The sequence below is a fragment of the Sus scrofa genome, chromosome 1, assembly GCF_054392235.1.
Source record: "Sus scrofa isolate SSC_HxYL_T2T_F1_AM1 chromosome 1, Sscrofa_HxYL_maternal_Yorkshire_Landrace_v2.0, whole genome shotgun sequence".
Classification (NCBI taxonomy): domain Eukaryota; kingdom Metazoa; phylum Chordata; class Mammalia; order Artiodactyla; family Suidae; genus Sus; species Sus scrofa.
Window position 1 is genome coordinate 67,607,304 of NC_139383.1, and position 22,984 is coordinate 67,630,287.

Below are 22,984 nucleotides of genomic sequence, written 5' to 3' on the forward strand. Positions count from 1 at the left end.
ATAGTGAAATATTTGCACAGAACACTACATTAAAACATTTTTGCCTCCTTCTTACCTATTTCATCTTTCCTCATGTCTTTCAGCTTATCCACAGTAAGATTTTTTTCTTCTAATCTTGTTAGAATGTGTGGTGGTAAGACTGAAAATTGTCTCAAAGGGCTAGTCCAACCCCAAAGCCTCTTGTCGATGACTTTACTAAGATTCAGGAGCCTGTAGGTCATGGCAGGCCAACGTTTCCTCAGAGCAATTTCAAAAAGAGCACGGACAATTCTAGCTGCGTTCTGAAGAATGAAAAGGGGGATTGGTGGTTAGGTCCAATGTAATTTTTTTTTTTAGGTCTAACGCAATTTTAAATTTGTCAATAAAGGTATTATTCAGGAGTTCCCACTGTGCTCAGTGGGTTAAGAACCTGACTAGTATCCATGAGGATGTGGTTTGATTCCTGGCCTTGCTCAGTGGGTTAAGGATCCAGCATTGCTGTGAGCCGTGGTGTAGGTTGAAGATGCAGCTCAGATCTGGTGTTGCTGTGGCTGTGGCGTAGGCCAGCAGCTACAGCTCTGAATCAACCCCTAGCTTGGGAACCTCCATATGCTGTGGGTGCAGTCCTAAAAAACAAACAAAAAATTATTATTCAGACTCAGTTTCAAAAGTACGTCAAACTGCTTCCTTTAATTGTGGGCAAAACCTAGCCTCATATAACCCTAACTATCTTTATTACTCTACACAAGAATAATTACATCCTTTATATGTGGGCATTATCCAGTTTAACTCTCCAAGAGTAGCTTCATTTCCATGTCCTTAGGAAGCTCCCTCTTACACTCCCTAAATAGGAATGAAGTAGGAAGAGACAAAAGGCACACAAAGGATTCAGGAGGCTGTTGAGGCCATTTGGAATCTGAGACAACCGAGGATGCCCTTGGGTGTACAGTGGAGGGATTAAACTTAAAAGGTTATTTAGAGAAATAAGGAAGACTTCGGGAGCCAGTCAGAGAGAAAAATTAGTGAGAGAAGAGTGACAAAAAATTATTGATAAGTGCAACTAGCCATACCCTTTATAAAACAAGCAATGTGTTCACTGCTTCATATATATTATCTCATTTAATATTTATGACAACTGCACTTGATTGATATTGATATTATGATTTTATAGATGAAGATACTGAAGTTTGGTAAGGTTAATAATTTGACCAGGATAGTTGGTGCCACAGTACCCACTGAAAGCCAGGTCTAAAGAACTTCAAACCTAACTCCAAGGTGCTAAATTCAGGGATCTGAGGATAACTTCATTAATAGACATATAGGAAGTTAAGTGATTGAAGTTGTTTTTCACATCTCTATAGTTACTTTCCATTTGTTCTGCCTCCTCACTCTGTCATTAACTTTGCAGATTACTTTGTGGAAGATTATTTTTAAAAATCATGAGCTTAGAGACACCTTACAATATCTAATGACACTTGTATTTTAAAAAGAAAGAATGTTAAATCTGGTCAAAATCATAAAAAGAGATGAAAAAAAGAATAAGACTATAAATAGCCAACATGTGACCTGGCTTGAATTTGTGAGGTGAAAAATGACCATAACAGTTAAGAGCTTTGGTTTTACATTTTTTATCAAGTGTTGTCTTTTGATATATTTGACTATTTTGTTTCAGTATTAGAAATTTAAAAACAAAAATGGTATTTAGAAGTATGAGGACTGCTCTAATATCCATTAAAAACAACAGGATGGTTCTCAGTAGGCCCAGAAAATGACGAATAAAATGAATATTTTGATGACTAGTGCTATCAAATATGTCTTCCTACATCATGTCCAGTTACTCTTCTAAAAAACTACTAGACTCATTTTCCCAGCTGCATTTGAAAGTATGTTATTTTTATATTTCAGAAACTATAGTTGTTCCCTAAAAGCTAAAAGAAATGGAAGGAGAAACTCCATGTGACAAGATAACAAACAGGACATTAATCTAGAATGCTATAAATTAGATGGGAAGAATGATTAAAATCTGTAACATGTAGAAGATAAACACAGGCTCTTTTATAAAATCATAGAATATCTAAGCTAAGCATTTATCTTAGGGGCTAAGAGAATAAAGTTGCACAATATAGGAGGAAGAACCATTTTACAGCGCTGAGAGAGTGCTGTGGAACCAGCGATGGGTGATGGCCTGAACTTAAAAAACCTCAACGATAGTGTATCCAATGCATTCAAGAATGATAAACTCCTAACAGCTACTTAAGAAAAACCAAGGCTGCTCTGAGATATATCCTCAGTCTCCTAAGATTGACTTTCTGGGTACCAGTCATGAAGGAAGGAACCATAGGTTTTATGTTGTAAAGCAATTCATGTATCAGTCTCTAATAATTTCTTCATAATCTTGAATTAAGGAGAAATGTGGCAAGATTATTTATGCAGAACCCAGTAAACTTTGCTTTTTATTTAAATCATTAACTATTTCAATATAAAATCATTAGATAATTCAAAATGACAATATTATTTTTTCAAAACAAAAGACTTTAAAAACAGTGGCTCCTATAGAGGCTTTAAGCTTCAGAGAATATATATATTGTTCTATGACAGAAACATATGTGTTCCGAAATGAAAAAAAATGTTTTCACTACATCCACATTTACTTTATATAATTTATGAAATTGGTTTCTTGGTTACTTTGATTAAATTACTGCATTCATTCAAATTGTTTACCAACATATCTTGGTTTATGTTTGTAAATATTTCACATTTATATTATTCCAAAGCACTCTAGGGTATTCATGGAAATAAATATGTAGTGGAATGGTTTCTATATTTAAAGTAAGATTAAGCTTTTATTTCTCCTTAAACTAGGGGAGGCATTACTCAATAAAAATAATGAAAAAGGTATTGTTTTTGTTTTTTGGGTCTTTTTTTTTTTGCTTTTAAGGGCCACATCCAAGGCATATGGGGGTTCCCCAGGCTAGGGGTTGAATCAGGGTTACAGCTGCCAGCCTATGCCAGAGCCATAGCAACGCAGGATCTGAGTCGTGCCAGCGACCTATACCACAGCTCATGGCAACGCCGGATCCTCAACCCATTGAATGAGGCCAGGGATAGAACCCGCAACCTCATGTTCCTAAGTCGGATTCGTTTCCACCGTGCCACAAGGGGAACTCTGAAAAAGGTATTCTTGATAAATAAAAAATATCTTTAGAAAGAGTATGTCTCATTTGAAAGGTAAATAATGCAACAAATCACCTACTTTACATCACTTGAGGGCTTGAGTATAAAAACATATTTTATATTAACTTAAAAAACTTAAACATTTAATGGACCAGTAATTTAAGCATTAGTTTTCTTTCAGTCCTCAATTTGTAAGTATCAACAGCAGGAAAGAAAGATGATTTTTTGTTTTTAATCAGAGATGTATCATACTGAATAGATGGTATGAAGTATATTTACTAAGCCTTCTTTAATGGTTAAAAATTGTTTGTATTTATAACATTTGGGGAAAGCTACAAAGGCTCCACAATCTTTTATTTTTTGCTTTAAATATTCTTGTATTACTGCCCTTTCTAAGTAAAAGAAATGGACTTTATCATTTAAAACAGGAAAAATCAGATACTGATATTTTAAAATTCTAACATGTAAACAATAGCAACATCAAAAAAAAAAGCCAAATCACCACCAAATCCCACCCCTGTTCCTGATCTAATAGTATAGATGGCATAAAAGATGTACATATTAAAGAGAACCAGAACCAGTTCTAAGATAAAATGGTAATTTTACAACATGTCACAATGCAATGCATTCACATTATAGCATGAATTAATTACTTGAATCTCTAAAAGTAAATAAGAAAGAGAAAACAGGAAAGGCGTAATATTCTTACCTGTGCAACGTACGCAGAATCTGATATAAGAGAGAAACTGTCCATCTCTCCTCGGCTGATGTAAGTTTGAAGTAGAATGTTTATTTTCCCATAACTGTTCTCTACTCCTCCAGGAGCTGAGAGCTCACAGAAGTTGTTTAATAAGGCATCTAACTCCTCTATTTCCTCTTCTCTGACCTGGAAGAATCAATGTTTTTATAGGATTATTTGGGCTGATTTATTTAAATTTTTCATTTTGAAGTTAAACCACTTTGCATGTTTTCTAAAAGTTTCCATTTGTTATAACCCAACATTTTCCTTTTGCATATTAAAATAATAGCAATTTTTCATAGGCAGTTAAAAAACACAATGGAAAACTATCTTGAGGCTCATACAATTACATTTTATTATTCATCACCAATATTAAAGTTGCCATTGACATATAAAAATTTGATATGCCACAAAAATTAAATCTTCTGACCTCACCATCATTCAACTGATGAGATTTCATATTTTATTTGACTAGAGTAAAACCTCTAACCAAATGGATTAGGGCAAACTTGAATTACCTTCAAATGCATTCATTACAGTCATATATTTTTATATGATGTAACACATTCATAGCTTAAAGCTATGAAGTACTATGACTCAAAGTATTAAAGTTTTCACTGTTAATAAGATTAAATTAAAATACGGGTACAGCAATATTCATATCTAAGTTTGAGTCCTGCCTGTCTTTTACATTTTCTACAGTGAACCTTATACTGCAAATAAACCAAAATCTACATACTACATTCTCCGATAGTTTCATTAATGCAAAACCTACTTAAATTATATTTGATTTGCAGTACAGAGGAAAGAATGTCAGGTATGACATATTATCAAAATCGAGTATAGTGGAAATTGTTGATAAATGGAAGAACATCGTTGGTATGTCAAATGGGAAGTGTCATACAGCTTACACTGTATCAGGAATAACAATTAATTGTAAACTTTTATTAATGAGTAAGTCCACACGTTATATGCATTTGATTCAAGCTTCAAGTAATCTTACCTTGATTTGATCAAATTCTTCGGCTTTGGAGACTATAGCAAAAATATCGCTTTCTGTTTTGTGAGCATCAAAGAGTTCATTGAAGGTCTGTCAAAGTAAGTGTTATATTTGATTAAAATAGAAGGCTCAGTAAAATATTTTAAATTAAAAATGTGACTATAAATTATACCTTTTTTTTTTTTTTTTTTTTTGTCTTTTTAGGGCCACACCCACGGCATATGGAGATTCCCAGGCTAGGGGTCTAATTGGAGCTGTAGCCTCTGGCCTAGGCCACAGCCACAGCAATGCCAGATCTGAGCCACGTCTATGACCTATACCACAGTTCACAGCAACGTCGGATCCTTGACCTGCTGAGTGAGGCCAGGGATCGAACCTGCAACTTCATGGTTCCTAGTTGGATTCGTTTCTGCTGCGCCACAATGGGAACTCCTAAATCACACATTTTAAAAGAACATCTGAACCCTTGACTATGCAGCATAGTAATATCTATAGCATACTGTTCCATATCATCACTTAAACACTGTCAAATTTACCAAAGACTAGAAAATATTCCTAAAACATAATTATCTAGAGAAGACCTTTAGGAGCGAAAAGAGCAATAAAATCAGTTAATGAATCCTACATTAGATATCTGAAAAAATGTTCAGCAAAACATTCTGGTCCTGGCTCATTTTCAGCACTGGCATATGGAAATTTGCACCATTCAGCAACTTTAAGCTGATCATACATCACATAAAATTCAGAGAGGAATAACAACTAACAATATGTAACCTGAAGATTCTGGCAAAGATAGCACAATATTGCAAGTGAGGGCATATAGAAATTTAGGAAACTGGAAACAAAAGAATCATAAGAGGTCTTACAGAATAAAAACAAAGCTGAAGAAAAGGCTAGAGATCCTCAAAGAGAGCTGCAAACAGGCCTAAGATGTAGTTTGCCAGCAATATACTACCAAGTTACAGATGAAAAAGGTAACTTGATGGATAAAATGAGTGGACATGAGTAAGTGATGGAAGCAGCAGAGGGTTAGGGAAAATGTTTCAGGTTGAGGAACTATCAGATCACGGTAGTGAGATAAAAGACTCTGAAGAAACCGAAAGTGCCTTACAAACATAAGATTTATGTGGGGCAAGACGAGGAAGAGTTATTAATTGCACAAAAATGTTTCCAGAAACATGTTATATGCATAAACACATGTTAATAAGTACAAAGCTTAGATTTCATTCGGGTCTTCATTCCAGAGGTCTTGCCACTATGCTCCATGGTTTTAGGCTTGAGTCTGTCTACTGCTTGGGATATACTCATTGAACTCGATAGCAAAAAGGTTCTGAATACTTAAAGTCCTATTTTTTCTTTATCTTTATCGAGGGTATGTTGTTGAATTCATATAAGTTAAATGCACTTTGTTCTATCAGTAGCTTTTTTTATTTTGCATTAATACCATATTTTGAAATCTAGAAAATATTTGCATTTAAGAACAAATATGTTATTCTATTTGTTCCACTCAGTATAATACCTCAATAGTGTTGTATTTAATATAGTAGTGGCTAGCGGTTCTACCCAAATCAGTTGAGGAAAAGTAGCCAGTTCGCTCCTCAAAACGAATCATCCGAGCTTTGTCTAATTTCCGTCCAACTTCAATGACCAGCTGTTCTCGATGCTTTGCTAATGTTGGATCAATCTATGGAAAAAAAATAAACATTTGAAAAATTCCTCAAAGAGTTGTCATTTACAAACATATACCTGTTTATGAAAATTAAATGTTTTTGTTGATGCTTTAGTTACTGTAAAATTTTATTATAATTTTAAAAGAAGTAGATTTTTAAAAAGTTAGGACATAATTAGAAAATATTTTATTCCATTAAATAAAGAAGTCTTTAAAATTAATTAAAATTATCAATCTATATATTATCTTCAAAGAGCAATATTTTGGAAGCTAAAATTCTATACAGTCTTATAAAGTTTAAGACTCCTAAGGACTAGGAGTTCCCGTCGTGGCGCAGTGGTTAACGAATCCAACTAGGAACCATGAGGTTGCGGGTTAACGATCCGGCGTTGCCGTGAGCTGTGGTGTAGGTTGCAGACGTGGCTCGGATCCCGCGTTGCTGTGGCTCTGGCGTAGGCTGGTGGCTACAGCTCTGATTCGACCCTAGCCTGGGAACCTCCATATGCCATGGGAGCGGCCCAAGAAATAACAAAAAAAAAAAAAAAAAGACTAATAAGGACTAGAAATTAGATATAAGAAAAAAAATCATTTTCTCCCACACTAAAATAATTAAGAATTTTAAAATATCAACTATAGTCTTACTTCATCATTTATTTAGAAAAATGGTAGTGGGAAAATGCTTTCTTCTGTCAAAGTAAGGATATATAAAAATAAATAAAAAATTATCCTTTCAGAAGCATGGTTTTAGTGTCCTAGAAGTTTTCATAACTGTGGATGGGAAAAGCCATTTTGCCTATAATGATAATACAAGCAAAGAGTAAAATCAATGTGACAATTTACTTTGGAATAGCTTAGAAATTATTGTATTATAATACTTTTTGAAGCGGAAAGGACCTTTAACACAAGATATTACCAAACATTCTTATTACCATGATGTATGTGTGTGTAAATATATGTAGATACACACACACACACACACACACACACACACAAACCAAGTCCTGAAGATCAAGTCCTGAAGATCATTGTCTGGTCACAAGCCATACAGTGAAGTATGACCTTTAAAGCGGGAAGGGAGAAGTATAAAATACTTTAGAAATCAAATAATGAGTTAATACTCCTACCATTTTTTCTAACTTAGATTTTTATGACAGCTTATTCATGAACCAAATATACCTAAAATAAATGAAAAAATCAGAAAAATAAGGAAAAATCAACTATAGGGAAGTAAGATGGAGTCAAGAGTCATATCAGCAAATACAAAAAGTCTTAAGTTAAATATTTTCTATAAGTGATATACTGTATGTATCAGGTTCATACATTTTATGAGTGAAAACATTTTACTAATCACGTATTACTAAACCATTAAAAAGAATTAAACTACATGATCTGTGTTAGTGCACATGAGTTCTGTGGCTTGCTACAAATTCTTGTTGAGTAGTAACAACACATAGATTTAAAAAAAAATGGTAAGATTCTCTGAACTGTGAAGGGTGTAAAACAATGTATATCAAAAGAAAGAAAGTTTTTTTATATTAGAAAATCATACAAAAATGACTTCCAACATTAGCCTAGTACTTAAAAAATCAATTAACATTTGTCCCAAGATTTGAGATGCCTTAGCCCATGAAAATACATGCTGTATTCTGTTTTCCTACAAAATATTTCCATGGTGCCATTTACTCTTTTCACAAAGCCCATATTTTTAATGAGAATAGCTAGTGTGATATTCTTTAAAATGTATCAGGTTACTGGTTACATTTTATAAGTAGAGCAATTTGTCCATAAAAGACATCCATTTGAAGATCAGCACAGATTTTAACTGAGAAGAAAGGTAGTTGAAGCCCATCTACAGTAAACCTAAGTATAAATATCGAGTGATTTCAGATTTACAGTTTTATAATTAGTTGCTGCTGCTATTTTTCTTCTTTTTTTTCCTCCTAAACCTTAGGTTTCAATTTCCCCATGGTCAAATCTACTGTACATGAAAAGGAAAAATGAAGGGAAAAAAAAAAAAGACTGGCAACTGCTCTGATAGCACAATGAAATATATATTATACAGTAATATATATACAGTTATCAGTATTAGTAAATGGAAGAAAACTATAGTTCTGAGTTAAATTCAACTTCTTTGCTAATTTTGACTTAACACTACTGAATATCAATATTATGGTGATAAAACAGTATTTTCATTAGACAACTGGATTTATCTGTAATGAGGAAGCACTTACAATGTATAAAGCAGAGTTCTAAAGAAAAGACAAAATCTCAACAGAACCTGTAAGCAATGTGGACCACACAGCCATGAAGTTCAAAAGGAAGAGCTGTGACCACATGCATCCATTCTCAGTCTACGTGCACAACAGAACTGATCCCAGCCTCCAAACTGTTAAGATAATATACCTCATTAATACTATATTCTAATTTAGGAGTAAGGGCTTAGAAGAATTTGATGAGAGAACATACTGTATATAACATAAGCCTATCATTAAAAGTAGCCTTTAAGTTTCCTCATGTCTGATTTATTCCAAAAATGAAATTTTAAAAATATAGTTAAAAATCACAGCAGGAGTTCCTGTCGTGGCACAGTGGTTAACGAATCCGACTAGGAACCATGAGGTTGCGGGTTCAGTCCCTGCCCTTGCTCAGTGGGTTAACGATCCGGCGTTGCTGTGAGCTGTGGTATAGGTTGCAGATGCGGCTTGGATCCCGCGTTGCTGTGGCTCTGGTGAAGGCTGGTGGCTATAGCTCCGATTCGACCCCTGGCCTGGGAACCTCCATATGCCGCGGGAGCGGCCCAAGAAATAGCTAAAAAGAATAAAAAAAAAAAAATTCACAGCAAAATATTAATATGAAATGGAAACATATGAATTGTAAATTGATAATAATAAAGATTATTAGTATCAATGGAAAAGAGATATAAAGAAAGTGGGAAATAGTTGTAGGGGACAAATTTAATTTTCCTTAATACTTTCTAAAAAAGATTAAAGCACTTTGTTTTTTTTCCAGGTATCTAACTCTCTTCAGATGGGACAGAAGCAGCAAATATTTATCCTCATATCATAAAAAGATTACAGAACCAAAAAGGAGGTCTGACTTTTTTTTTTTAATAAATGAGTTTTCTACCTGATAAGCCTTGTGACTGATACCATACACTAATGGATTTGCTCTCATCCGTACATAAAGATAAGTGTAACTTATCCACTTCACTGCTTCTTCCACATTAGTAACTGTTCCCAGAGCAATCTGCAAATCAAAAATGTAACAAAAATTAAACTAATGCATTAAAGTTGCATATAAACATTTCATCAAAGACCATTTTGTCAAAAGCTGTTTTTAAAATACATCACCATGCTGTATTTAAAAGAAGGTAAGCACAATTATGGGGCATGACACTTCTCCAATTAATTAAAAATCAGTTCTGCCTCATTTAATTGAGAACAGTACATTAGAAATGCTATCTTCTAAAAGTGACCTTATTTATTGTTATGGCATTTGATTATTTTTACTATTTGAGTTCAATTCTATATAGTATTAAAAACATTCTTGGTATTCATTAATTTTTCCTTTTTTTCCTTTACAAAATTGTTTTCATTTTATGTGACACTGCAACAGTTTTAAATGTAAGCACACCACAATCAAAACAACATATGAGGAGTTCCCGTCGTGGCGCAGTGGTTAACGAATCCGACTAGGAACCATGAGGTTGCGGGTTCAGTCCCTGCCCTTGCTCAGTGGGTTAACGATCCGGCGTTGCCGTGAGCTGTGGTGTGGGTTGCAGACGCAGCTCGGATCCCGCGTTGCTGTGGCTCTGGCATAGGCTAGTGGCTGCAGCTCCAATTTGACCCCTAGCCTGGGAACCTCCATATGCCGTGAGAGTGGCCCAAGAAATAGCAAAAAAGACAAAAAAAAAAAAAAAAAACAAAAAAACACAACATATGATAGAGTCATAACAGATAATGATTCTCTCTTTCTAGAGATTCTCTATATCGTCATTACCAAATATCACAAAGGGCTTTTTCCTTGAAAGATACCCATTTGCCGCACAGCTAGTATAAATATATAATATGAATACAATGGTAAATGCAGTAACTTTTGCCCAAAACAAATCATATTTTATTAGGATTTATATATATTAATACATATACTTTAAAAAATCATATAAGAACAGGGAGTGATTTGAATTTTTTATTGGTAAACTTAACCTATGGATATTCATATATCTTAATGACAGTAAAAACTGGGTAATTCTTTAGATTATATTCTAAAAGGAAATATAATTTTTAACACAGCATTTAAATGTAGCTTTATTATAGATTAATTTAAAGAAACCAAAGGTTAATAATTTTAAAACACAACAATAACATATAATATCTGTTATTAAAGGGAATTGTTAGAAAATGATCTTAACACAGACTTGCAATGGCAAGTTTTCCTAAAAATATATTTAGCCACTGGATCAACAGGTAGTCATTTTCTTTTACTTAGAGTTTTCATTTTAATTTAAAAATTTATCTAAGTTATGAAACTTTCTAGTTGTATAATTTTTCCCTCATCTATAGCTGAAAAAAAAATTTTTATATCTCTTAATACTTTATTTTATTATTATTATTATTTTTTGTCTTTTTGCTATTTCTTTGGGCCGCTCCCGCAGCACATGGAGGTTCCCAGGCCAGGGGTCGAATCGGAGCTGTAGCCACTAGCCTACGCCAGAGCCACAGCAACGCGGGATCCGAGCCACGTCTGCAACCCACACCACAGCTCACGGCAACGCCAGATCGTTAACCCACTGAGCAAGGGCAGGGACTGAACCCGCAACCTCATGGTTCCTAGTCGGATTCGTTAACCACTGCGCCACGACGGGAACTCCATCTCTTAATACTTTAATCAAAGGAGAAGTGATGTTCCTTACCTGAAGGATAAAATTTTAAGAGAAAAGAAGGGAAAAGAAGTCCTCTGATTTTAGTACTAAACATTAAAGAAAATATAAACCTTAATGTTTGCTTTATTCCCATATTATAATTTAAATTCTGTAAAACTAATTTTGTAAAATAAGTATGTGGATGCTTGGCTATCTTTCGTTAGTTGAAGATGAGACAGAGCAATTTATAAATATCATCGTAATATTACATCATGCTATATCACTTTTAAAAAATGACCAAAAGTTGGAGTTCTCATCATGGCTTGGTGGAAAAGAATCTGACTAGGAACCATGAGGTTGAGGGTTCAATCCCTGGCCTCGCCCAGTGGGTTAAGGACCCGGTGTTGCTAAGAGCTGTGGTGTAGGTCACAGATGTGGCTCATATCCTGCTTTGCCGTGGCTATGGTATAGACTGGTAGCTATAGCTCTGATCGACCCCTAGCCTGGGAACCTCCACATGCCATGGGTGCAGCCCCAAAAAAGGAAAAAACAAACAAACAAAAAAACCCCAAAAGTTAATAAATGATAAAGCAGATTCTGACTACTTACTTTAAAAATTGTACTCTCTGGAAGTAAGTCAGACAGAGAAAGACAAATACCGTATGCTCTCCCTTACATATAGAATCTACAAACATCAAAATCACAGAAACAAAGAATAGAACAGTGGTTGCCAGGATTGAGGGGTGGAGGAAATGAGATGATGGTTAAAAGGTACAAACTTTCATGTGTAAGATGAGTAAGTTCTGGGGATCTAATACACAGTATGGCAACTACAGTTAATCATACTGTACTGTATACTTGAAAGCTGATATGAGAGCAGAACTTTAATGCTCTCATCTTAATAACAACAAAATGCTTATGTGAGGTGAAGGATGTGTTTACTAACTTTACTGTGGTAAACATTTCAAAAATACATGTGTATGTCAAATCACTGCATTGTATACCTAAAACATACAATGTCATATCAGTTAAATCTCCATAAAGCTGAAAAAAATCTACATTAATATATGCAAAAATGACTAAATCTGCAATACTGGTAAACATATACATTTCCTAAAATGTGAACTCTCAAAGATTTTCCACAAAACGAAGAGTAACAAGAACAAAAATTTAGCTAAGGAATGAATTCTACAACACTTCCTAAATATTTAGAAGTAACACAGTTAAACGTTTTCTAGTCTGCTTAGGTAAAGCAAACCAGTTTGAGGAAATGGCTAAATATCTGATAGTGCCCTCCATTAGTGATTCTATTATTTGACAGCCAAACTGTGCTAATTCTTTTCTGACATACAGATATTTTAAAATAATATCACACAATTCCTAAGAGTAGAAAAATGTTACAAAGGATAAAATGAGCTTGCTATTACTTTCAAAATCAGATTCACTAAATTAATAATAATTACCTATTGCTAGGTAGTGATAAGAAAAGGAAAAGAGGAATTAGGTGTCAAAGATTAGATCAAACAGTGCAAGTTTTCTCAATGTTCCCCAAAAAGGAACAGACTACCTAAGAAAATCAATGTAAATTTATGATGGTACATCACATTGTGAGATTAATCCTTGAATGCCACCTAGTGACAAAAGTAAAAATTTACTTATAAATATCTGGAATCTCCTAGTGGCTACTTTTGTACAGAAGCCTTCTACAAAACAAGCATCTTCCTTAGTATCTCTCTGAAACGTGTCCATTCATATCAATAATCATACAGAAAGTCAGCAACAAGACTGTACCATGTAAAGGACAACGGATATGGCAAGAAATGGAGCATGGTCCCTGGTCACGAGAAGTTCCTAGTCTTATAGGTGAGACACGGGTAACTAAGACGACATCATCCACAGTGCCTTGCACATAATATGTATTCAAAAATGCATTTAAAGAAAAACACCTAACATGTGAAACTTGTAGAAGTGCCATTGGTATACAGTGTAATAGAACTTCATGTGCTAAGTCAAAGAGGAAAAAATAATCCACCCCAAATTTGGTAATTCAGAAGTTTGCATCTAATATATGTATTTAAACTCTAGTCGTCAAAGTTATCTTAGTTGTTTATTAATGCGTGTTTTTTTAAAAAGCTGGTTGAAATCATATAAGACTAAACAAGCAAATATAATCATCACATTTATATATAAATACTTGTACATATAAACCCCTTAGTGAATTATGAAAACATCATTTAAGCCACTCACTATTCATTTATTTATTCCACTAAAATTTAAGTTCAGGTACTAAGTACTAGAGTTGAGTATAAAGGGACTATCAATTAGATAATTTAAGTGGTACAATCTTGTACCGAGTAACAACTTCTTAAATTTTTTTGCTTTTTAGGGCTGCACCTGTGGCATATGGTAGTTCCCAGGCTAGGGGTTGAATCAGAGCTGCAGCAGCCATCCTACACCACAGCCACAGCAACACAGGATCTGAGCTGCATCTGCGACCTACACCAAGCTCACGTCAACACTGGATCCTTAACCCACTGAAGGAGGCCAGGGGTAGAATCCACATCCTCATGAATACTAATCGGGCTCGTTACTGCTGAGCCACAATGGGAACTCTCAAAACTTGTTAAAATTTTAAAACAATTTAGTGATATTGTTAATATTTTACTATTTTACACATTGCACTTTATAGGTGAGGTGAGTAGAGTGAAAACCTATCTAAATCAGAACACCTATGCTGGAAAGAAGCCAGAGACAGATTTGGGAAGACTGTCAGACTGCTGAGGCCTTAAATAAAAGGACCAGGTTTTGTGCCCTGTGGTGATGGGAGGGGCTCTATATAGAGAATGTATGTACAGCTATAGATTAATGTACTTTAAAGTATGGACCACAGGAGACTAGCACAGAATAGGTACCCACTAATGTCTCATAAATAAATTTTAATAAGCCTCAAACATGTTTCAGTGCAAAATTAAGTAGCTTATTAATTGTGCCCTTTTATAATTGCTTATAAAAGTGCAAAGGGTTGGGACTTATGACCTTTTGGCATTAATTATGGAGTCAGCCCCACTAGGCATCAATCAGCAAAGGTGCCTCATAAAAAGTTTGCATTAAAACAATTACTTAATATAATACTTTCTCCAGTTCTTCTGGTGTTATCAAAAATATTCGTATAGGCAACACACCTAATCAAACATGACCTTGATGTTGATCAATGCCGCTGTACAGTCTTGCAAAGATTTCAAGAGTCTAAAGACTAAAAAATCCATTACCTTAAGAACACAGCACACATTCATTTTATAAACTAATTTCACACTTGGTTTCCACAGATTTCCAAATTTAATTTCATACTCAGCTATAATTTAAGGAAGTTGATTCCTTAAGAAAAAAATTTACTTTAATTGGGAACTATTCTAGTAGACAAAATATGACAAATTTTAGCAATGGCTATACTTCACTATATTAGTTAAAAATTTCAAAGTATATGTCTCATTATTTCAATGCCATTTATGACATTAAATGGAATTATGGTTACAGTTAGTTGACATTTCTGCAAATGACAAACCTTAATAAGTATTTTATGAATATGAGGTGAATCTATGGACTAAAATTCATTTTAAATTTCTCAGGGCTTGACCAAATAGTTTCACTCATGGTATTTTATAGTCTCTAAGAAAAAGAGTTCCTTGATGACAAGAGAAGTATTTTACTCATTTATCAAGAGAAGTATTTTACTCATTTATCAAGAGAAGTATTTTACTCATTTATATCTTCTGCATAAAAATATTACCACCTTGTGTTTATGACTTATAAAAAGCTATCGAGGACAATAATTACAAGTTTACAAAAATATAATCCTCCTTGAAAATACACTCATTCTAAAAAAAAAACTGTATAAAAGAGCCTTTCTTTTTATAAAAGTCAGAGAAAATATTACCACCATTTTGGAAAATATTTAGTCCTGGTCTTCAATGAAGGCACATGACAGGTATTAACATAAAGGAATGTACTCACCTTTAACTTACTACATTTTATATAACAGAAATCTAGGCTATAATAAAAAGACCAGGTTTGTGGTTAAACAGACCCGAGTTCGAATACTAGTTCCAAAAACTAGTAGCTGAATGATGTTTGGGTCAGTTATGTATTTTTCTGAGGACAATGAGCAGCAGTATTGAGAGAATGAGAAAATATGCAAAAAGCATCCAGCGGGGTAGCAGACCTTCAGTCCACTATTACTATCTTTGCACAACAGGCTATTCCATCAAGGATGTGGTAACCCATGACCTGAGACCTAATTATTTAAACCAAGCCATCATAACAGGTAATGAAGATTGAAATTGAGCTATCATATTTCCTTTGGAGTTGAAATTTATTTCCTAATCATTTTTATTTTCTTGTAATTATGCTACTAGAAAACAGCATCTTTCATGACTTTTTCTAACTTTCAACCAGAGCTTCTTGCTAAACCTTATCTAACCTTCTGAACCCAGATCAAGTTTTACCACCTTCAAAAAGCCTTTCCTCATAGGCTGGGGTCAAAAGTATTTTCTCCTTCTACTGAATCCTTCTTCAGAACTTATTGCTTATCAACACTATTGCACTGTGTTTTGGTTATCTTTTTCTCTCTGTTTAGACTACAGAGGAAATTGCATAGTGAGTGTGTTTCATCCTCTAAAACGACTTGTAAATAGCATGAATAGAATCCAAGTAAAATTTCTGAAAGTAATATTTCCTTACAAGTACTTCATTTATTCATCTATTTAATATTTATACCCCACCTACTTTCAAAAATAATATACATCAAATTTAACAGTAAGAAAGGATACAGAAGTGGGAAAAGTGTTGGATGACAGAGCAATAATTAAAAATGTCATGAAAAGAGAAAAATCTCATTTAAACGTCTGACACACAGACTCTTGAATGAAGAATGTTTATTCTCTTTACCAGTTAAGATATTACGTAAGCTTCCAGGGTCTGCTATTTAAATCTTAACACAAAACACATCACACATGAAATAAATTATTATAGCTTAATTTAAGCAATCATATTTTGTATAATCAGGTTAATCAAGTGATCTAAGACAGATCTTAAGAAATTTTATAAAAGCTCTATAAAATACTCCATAATAAACTTCATAAAAGTATAATATGAAGAGTTGTTGTTATTGTCATTTTTGTTTCCCTAGTTTGTATAGCTTTGATTAGATTTCTGTCCTACAATAAAACCTCAGGATTTAAAAGTATAGTCTTGGAGATCCCTTCGTGGCGCAGTGGTTAACGAATCCAACTAGGAACCATGAGGTTGCGGGTTCGGTCCCTGCCCTTGCTCAGTGGGTTAATGATCCGGTGTTGCCGTGAGCTGTGGTGTGGGTTGCAGACGCGGCTCGGATCCCGCGTTGCTGTGGCTCTGGCGTAGGCCAGTGGCTACAGCTCCGATTAGACCCCTAGCCTGGGAACCTCCATATGCCGCGGGAGCGGCCCTAGAAATGGCAAAAAGACAAAATAAATAAATAAATAAATAAAAGTATAGTCTTTTAGCAATGAGTTATTATCAGTTATTATTTGCACTCTATACTTCTCTGAACTAATCAACTACATTGCCATTAAATCTCTTGCTTCTTATAACTATGTTTGACATAAAATGTATTACTAAGTATTATAAAATAGCAATCAACTCAACCTTTACTTTACTTGGTCATTCTTGAAGCTGATGATTCAATTCCAACTTTTTAATCAGTAGATCTTACCTCTGCATTCAGGTTATCTGCAAGGCTTTCCAGAAACTGACTCTCAATTGGGTTTTGTTGAGTGAGCAAAGTGAGGTAATGGCTGAGTTTATCATGCGTTGTTATGATGATTCCTTCCCCAAATTTGTCAAATTGTGGTCTTCCTGCTCTACCAAATATCTGCATGACATCTAAAATTCCAAGGTCAACAAAGGAGCCTCTTTTTGCAGCATATATTTGTGTTCCCTGGATGAGGAAAAGTTAATAAAAATTTACATAAACACACACAAATATAATCCTGATGAGCAGAATGCTGAAATTAGACAAATATGGCAAGATCTTAGAAGTGTACTTTCACTAATCCTTTCATCATCTGTGACAGAGTTAAATTTTCACAATATAAACTAGATTCTTTTGGAGGAAATAATTCTGACCTTACATAAATAACATTCAAAGTCAATGACACAGCCAAGCCACAATATTTTTCTAAATAAATCAATCCAAAGGTTTGTTTTAAGATACCACAAACCCATGTGCAAAGGATCTTACCTTAATAATAACAGCATGAGCAGGAAGATTGACACCCCAGGCTAAAGTAGCTGTGCAGACTAGGACTTTAATATGCCCATTAGAAAACAAGCTTTCAACCAAATTTCTGTCCTGCCGAAGCATTCCTGCATGATGAATACTAAAACCATCTGGAAATAATTCTCGCACTTGCTTATTTCTTGACTTTTGCACCTAGAGTAGATATCAATAAAACATAAAAGTGTTATTTAGCATTTAAAAGCAATTGTTAGTTACACTTCTCCTGAATGAGTTTATCTAGGAAAACATAAAATTTTTTAAAGCATCTTAAGGTTTTACTAAGTCTTGCTATATAATGTCTTATACAAAATCATTAAAAATTATATTTCACCTATTTTGAAAAAATAGGTACCCTGAATATGACATAAAATCTAAAAGGAAAGAACTTAAAAGCAAGTGTCTTTTTCACCCAGGTGTCCTCTTCTTGCAATCAATCAGTATTACTTCTTTCCTATCCTTTCAAAAATACTTTATTAAAAATAGGCATAGGAGTTCCCATTGTGGCTCAGTGGTTAATGAATCTGACTAGGAAACATGAGGTTGCGGGTTCGATCCCTGGCCTTGCTCAGTGGGTTAAGGATCTGGCGGTGCCGCTGCTCAGTGGGTTAAGGATCTGGCGTTGCTGTTGCTCAGTGGGTTAAGGACCTGGTGTTGTCGTTGTGGTGTAGGTTGCAGGTGCGGCTCGGATCCCGTGTTACTGTGGCTCTGGTGTAGGCCAGCAGCTACAGCTCGGATTTTACCCCTAGCCTGGGAATCTCCATATGTCACGAGTGCAGCCCTAGAAAAGGCAAAAAGACAAAGAAAAAAAAAAAAAAAGGCATAAAACTCAGTGGCTTTCCACTCAGAGTAAAGGCCAGAGTCCTTACCATGTAAGACCTATAGAAGTCATTCCAATCCCTGAACCTCACGTATCCATGCCAGACACAAAGTCTGGCTTTTTCTCTAAGCCCCCTTTTTGGCAGGGGGGTGGGGGGTGGGGGAGGCACAAATCCACACCTGCCTTGGGGTCTTTATACTACCTGTTCCACGCCTACTGTCATAGAAGCCTGTCCCCCTTACTAAGATGCCTCTGGCTCATGAGCCTGTGCTCCTCCTCACAGCAATTAGCCAATAAACCCAACTGTGCTTCCCCTACGCTTGTGTTCCTGCTCATCCCTGATAGAAGGGCACTGACCACCTGTTCTAGCTTCTCAACTTTCCATTATGTCCTGAATATACAAACTTTGCTTCTGGGGTCTGCTCTGTGGCCTGGTCTGGGCACAGATGTGGGGTTTGGTCCACTTATCTGCAATCTATATAAGTGTTATAGCAGATCTTAGAAAATTCACTGCCAGCTCACTGTACAATGGAGAAAATTTTCCTGCAAAATTAGACTGTGGATTAATATAAGTGCTCAGATAGTCAAAGCTTCTGCTTGGGCATCACATAATGTGCTTATCTGCTATTGCTCTGAAAATTTCATGGTCAACATCTTCACAGCTTCTTTGAAACAGCATTTTCCATAGTTTTTATGTGAGGGGCATTACATTGGCAGGGAGTGGGATTTTGGGTCTGGGGTTCTAGTACAGACTTGTCATATTGATTATCTCTATGGTCACTTAAAATTATAAACGTCTAAATTAGTAATAATTAACTAAGAAAGTGACCTAAGAAAAAAATGCTCCATGAAATCTGCTTCAAATATAAAATGGAAGGGAATACGTTAATAAACCGCACCATCTAGTGGCCAGCCAAGGAAATAACTTAAAATTTGCACCTTTCTGAGTCCCAAGCAAAATAGATGTATACACAAAAAGACTATCTTCTTCAAATTTCAAGGGGGAGGGTATCTATATTTCATTTCTGTACAGAGGGTATCTATATTTCATTTCTGTCAGCCTCTTAGAAATAATTTTATATATATACTTTATTGGATCATATTGCCTTAATTTTCATCTTTTCAGACATGAATTATTGTCAATCTTATGAATGTAGAATGACTTGGGATAAAGTCCATTGTGGAGTATTTGCTAGGATATAACAGAGCTCCTTTGAGAGGCCAAGAATAGGGAAAGAAAAACATTTCAATTACTGCATTTTTTTCACTACTATTCATGAGTGAACATTCAGAGCTAACAGAGGAAACTAAAGATTACCGCTTGGAGCTGTTCTGAACAAATACTACTGCTGGATTGCTGTTTGTTTCTGGTGAATCTACTGTCCATGGAGCCCTGCACTGAAATATCCCGATGTGCTCATTACAAATGAAGATTTTTTTTTTTTTTTTTTAGTCAAAGTCCAGGAGAGGTAAGACTTGGCTTGTGACACCAGTGACCCAGTAAGGAGTTGAACATAGGAAATATGCGACTGCGGTGAAGATATTCTTGTAAGGGAGCAGGCAGATGATGAGGGGCTAACACAGCACCTCCACCTCTGATCAGGTGGATTCAACCAACTTGGTCTCTGTAAGCAACCAAGAGGTAGGTGGGTCACTTCTGCTTTGTCTCTATTACTGCTCCTTTCCTGTACATTGCTTTTTTATTAGTGAAGTAGAGAAACTAAAGTGACAACAATCTTAAAATAAGACCCAGTTTTTCATCCTCAGTCCTGAATCTGAATCTGCCATCTGTGATCTAACCTACTTTGCAGTAAAAATAAACTGGGAATCCTGGGGCTGAGGCCCAGGGATGTGCACTTTAAAAATCTTATTTTAAAAATCATCATACAGTAAAATTCTTTTCACTTCTGATGTACAGTTATATAAATTTTAGCATATGTTCAAACTTAAACCACCATAATAATCAGTTTCTTTACCTCTCTAAATTCTCTTGCGTTATTTCTTTATATTTAAACCCTTCTAACCTACAACCTCTGACACCCTTTGATCTGTTCTCTATCCCTATTGTTTTATCACTTCAAGAATATTATATAAATGGGGAGTTCCCATCATGGCTCAGTGGTTAATGAATCCGATTAGGAACCACGAGGTTGTGGGTTCGATTCCTGGCCTTGCTCAGTGGGTTAAGGATCTGGCATTGCTGTGAGCTGTGGTGTAGGCCAGTGGCTACAGCTCTGAACCCCTAGCCTGGGAATCTCCACATGTCGTGGAAGCGGCCCTAGAAAAGGCAAAAAAACAAAAAAACAAAACAAAAAAAAGAATATTATATAAATGGAATCACACAGTATATACACTTTAGAGACTGGCTTCTTTCACCCAGTTTGATGCCTTTGAGATTGTATCAATTGTTGATTCCTTTTTATTGCTGAGCAGTATTCCATAGTATAGACAGATATATCACAGACTATTAATCCAATCACCCAATAAAGGATGTCTGAGTTGTTTCCAGTTTGGGCAATTATGAATAGAGCCTCTATGAATATTAGTATACAGTGTGTGTATACATGTGTGCGAGTGCATTTTAATTTCTCTAGAGTAGATACTGGTAGGATTGCTGGGTCATACGGTAAAGCTATGTTTAACTTTACGAAAACTGCTAAATCATTTCCAGAGTGGCTATGTCATTTTGCATTGACAACAGTACATGAGAGTACCTAACAGATGCCTCCTATGTTTGCCAGCACTTAATATTGTTACTATTTTTTATTTTAGTCATTCTAATAGGTATGTGGCAGTATTTCACTGTGGTTTTAATCTGTATTTCCTTAATGGTTAATGATGTGAAATAAATATCTTTTCATGTTCTTCAATGAACAGTTCTAATCACTTTTGTGTTGCACACAAAAGCTTAAAGACCACTGTTCCTTATAGGAAGATGCTTGTAGTGATATTTTTATCTACATATGTGTAATAGAGTGGTACAATGTGGATTTATGTACAAATCTATATATAAGTATCTTGCTTGTCTTGGCTTTTTTAACAAATGAGAAATAAAAACTAAAACTGCATAAGTCTAAAAATTAATGAAAATATTGCACATTGAACTTACAGCACAGAGTTAAGTTGTGCTCTCAGAAAGTATCATACTTGAAATACTTACATAACTAAGGAAGAGTATAATAAATAAGTAAATTAAGCATCCAATTTAGAAAGTTATAAAAATAAAAAATATAACAAAACTAAGGGAAAAATAAATGTCCTAAGTTAAAAGAGAATCTAATTTTTAAAACGTGAAATTGATATGTAAACAAAAAAATCTCTTACTTTAAAAGAAAAAATAAACAAAAATAGACAATGGCTATTATTGGGCAGCGGGAGTTGGCAAATTATGTGCCAATTGCCTGTTCCGTAAATAAAGTTTTATTGGAACACAGCTGTATTTGTTTATATATTATCTATAGCTGCTTTTGAGCTACAACAGGGGAGCTGAGGAATTGTGACAGACACCGTATGTTCACAGGCTTGAAATATTTACTGCCTAGCCTTTAAATAAAAGCTGTTCACAAACACAAGAGCACAAGCACAAAGACACAAAATTAGAATGTAAAAAAGAAGTTTCAGAAATACTTTACTAATTAAAAGAATCAGAAAAGAGTACTTTGAACAATTTAATACACTCCATTATTAAAACTGGAACAGATGATTTTCTAGGAAAATATGTTACCAATATTTATATTAAAAGTGATAGAAAATTATAATAAAAGCAATGGAAGAAAATTTTAGGGTTATCTAATATCTAGGCTTCCAAACTTCTTAAAGACAAATTAATTCTAATGTAATTAAGAGGCCCTTGTGCACAGAAATAGAAGTATAAAAATTAATCTTACAGAGGCAACATAATAGCACTGATATTAAAACCTGATAAAACAGCAGAAAACAGAATTCAATAGAGAAATCTCTCTTAAGAATATTAATCCAAATAGTAAAGAACTCTGGAGAAGAGAATTCACCAATGCATTAAAATGATACACCACAACTATGTAAAATTAAACCCCAGAATCAAGGGCATTATACTTATAAATATACTTATATTAACATACTTATTAAAAAATCAAAGGAAGAAAAAAAAACTATGATCATTTCTAAGCATTGAAATCTCACAAAAGACTACATTCAATCTTGATGAGCAGAGGTGACAATACTGATCTCAAATCACAGTGACTCATAAACCATTAGGAGTATTATTGATCAAAATTAGGAACAGGGCAAATTTGTTTACAATCAGCTTACCAATGTCCTAGACAATAGAATTAGACATGAGAAGATAATAAAAAGTATACATACTGGAATAGAAAAGGTCAAAGCAATTACTAGCTGCAGATGAAATAAATTTTAAAACTGAGGACTGATTAAAAACTACTGACTATAATAA

The 22,984-nt window shown here is 34.6% G+C and overlaps 1 protein-coding gene across 7 annotated transcripts in view; it reads right to left on the reverse strand.

The window, feature by feature from the left end:
• ASCC3 (activating signal cointegrator 1 complex subunit 3) overlaps window positions 1-22,984 on the reverse strand; it is a 325,213-nt gene that overhangs the window by 123,469 nt on the left and 178,760 nt on the right. For all 7 annotated transcript variants that reach the window (XR_014806468.1, XR_014806467.1, XM_084961374.1 and 4 more), the window contains 7 exons: window positions 17,697-17,888; window positions 17,169-17,393; window positions 9,688-9,807; window positions 6,412-6,576; window positions 4,896-4,982; window positions 3,863-4,039; window positions 56-281 (listed from right to left, as the gene is read on the reverse strand). Coding sequence is in view for 5 of the 7 variants with exons in the window: in XM_084961374.1 (XP_084817500.1) it covers window positions 56-281; window positions 3,863-4,039; window positions 4,896-4,982; window positions 6,412-6,576; window positions 9,688-9,807; window positions 17,169-17,393; window positions 17,697-17,888 (1,192 nt within the window). In the remaining 2 variants the exon portion in view is untranslated. The remainder of the gene's footprint in view (window positions 1-55; window positions 282-3,862; window positions 4,040-4,895; window positions 4,983-6,411; window positions 6,577-9,687; window positions 9,808-17,168; window positions 17,394-17,696; window positions 17,889-22,984) is intronic.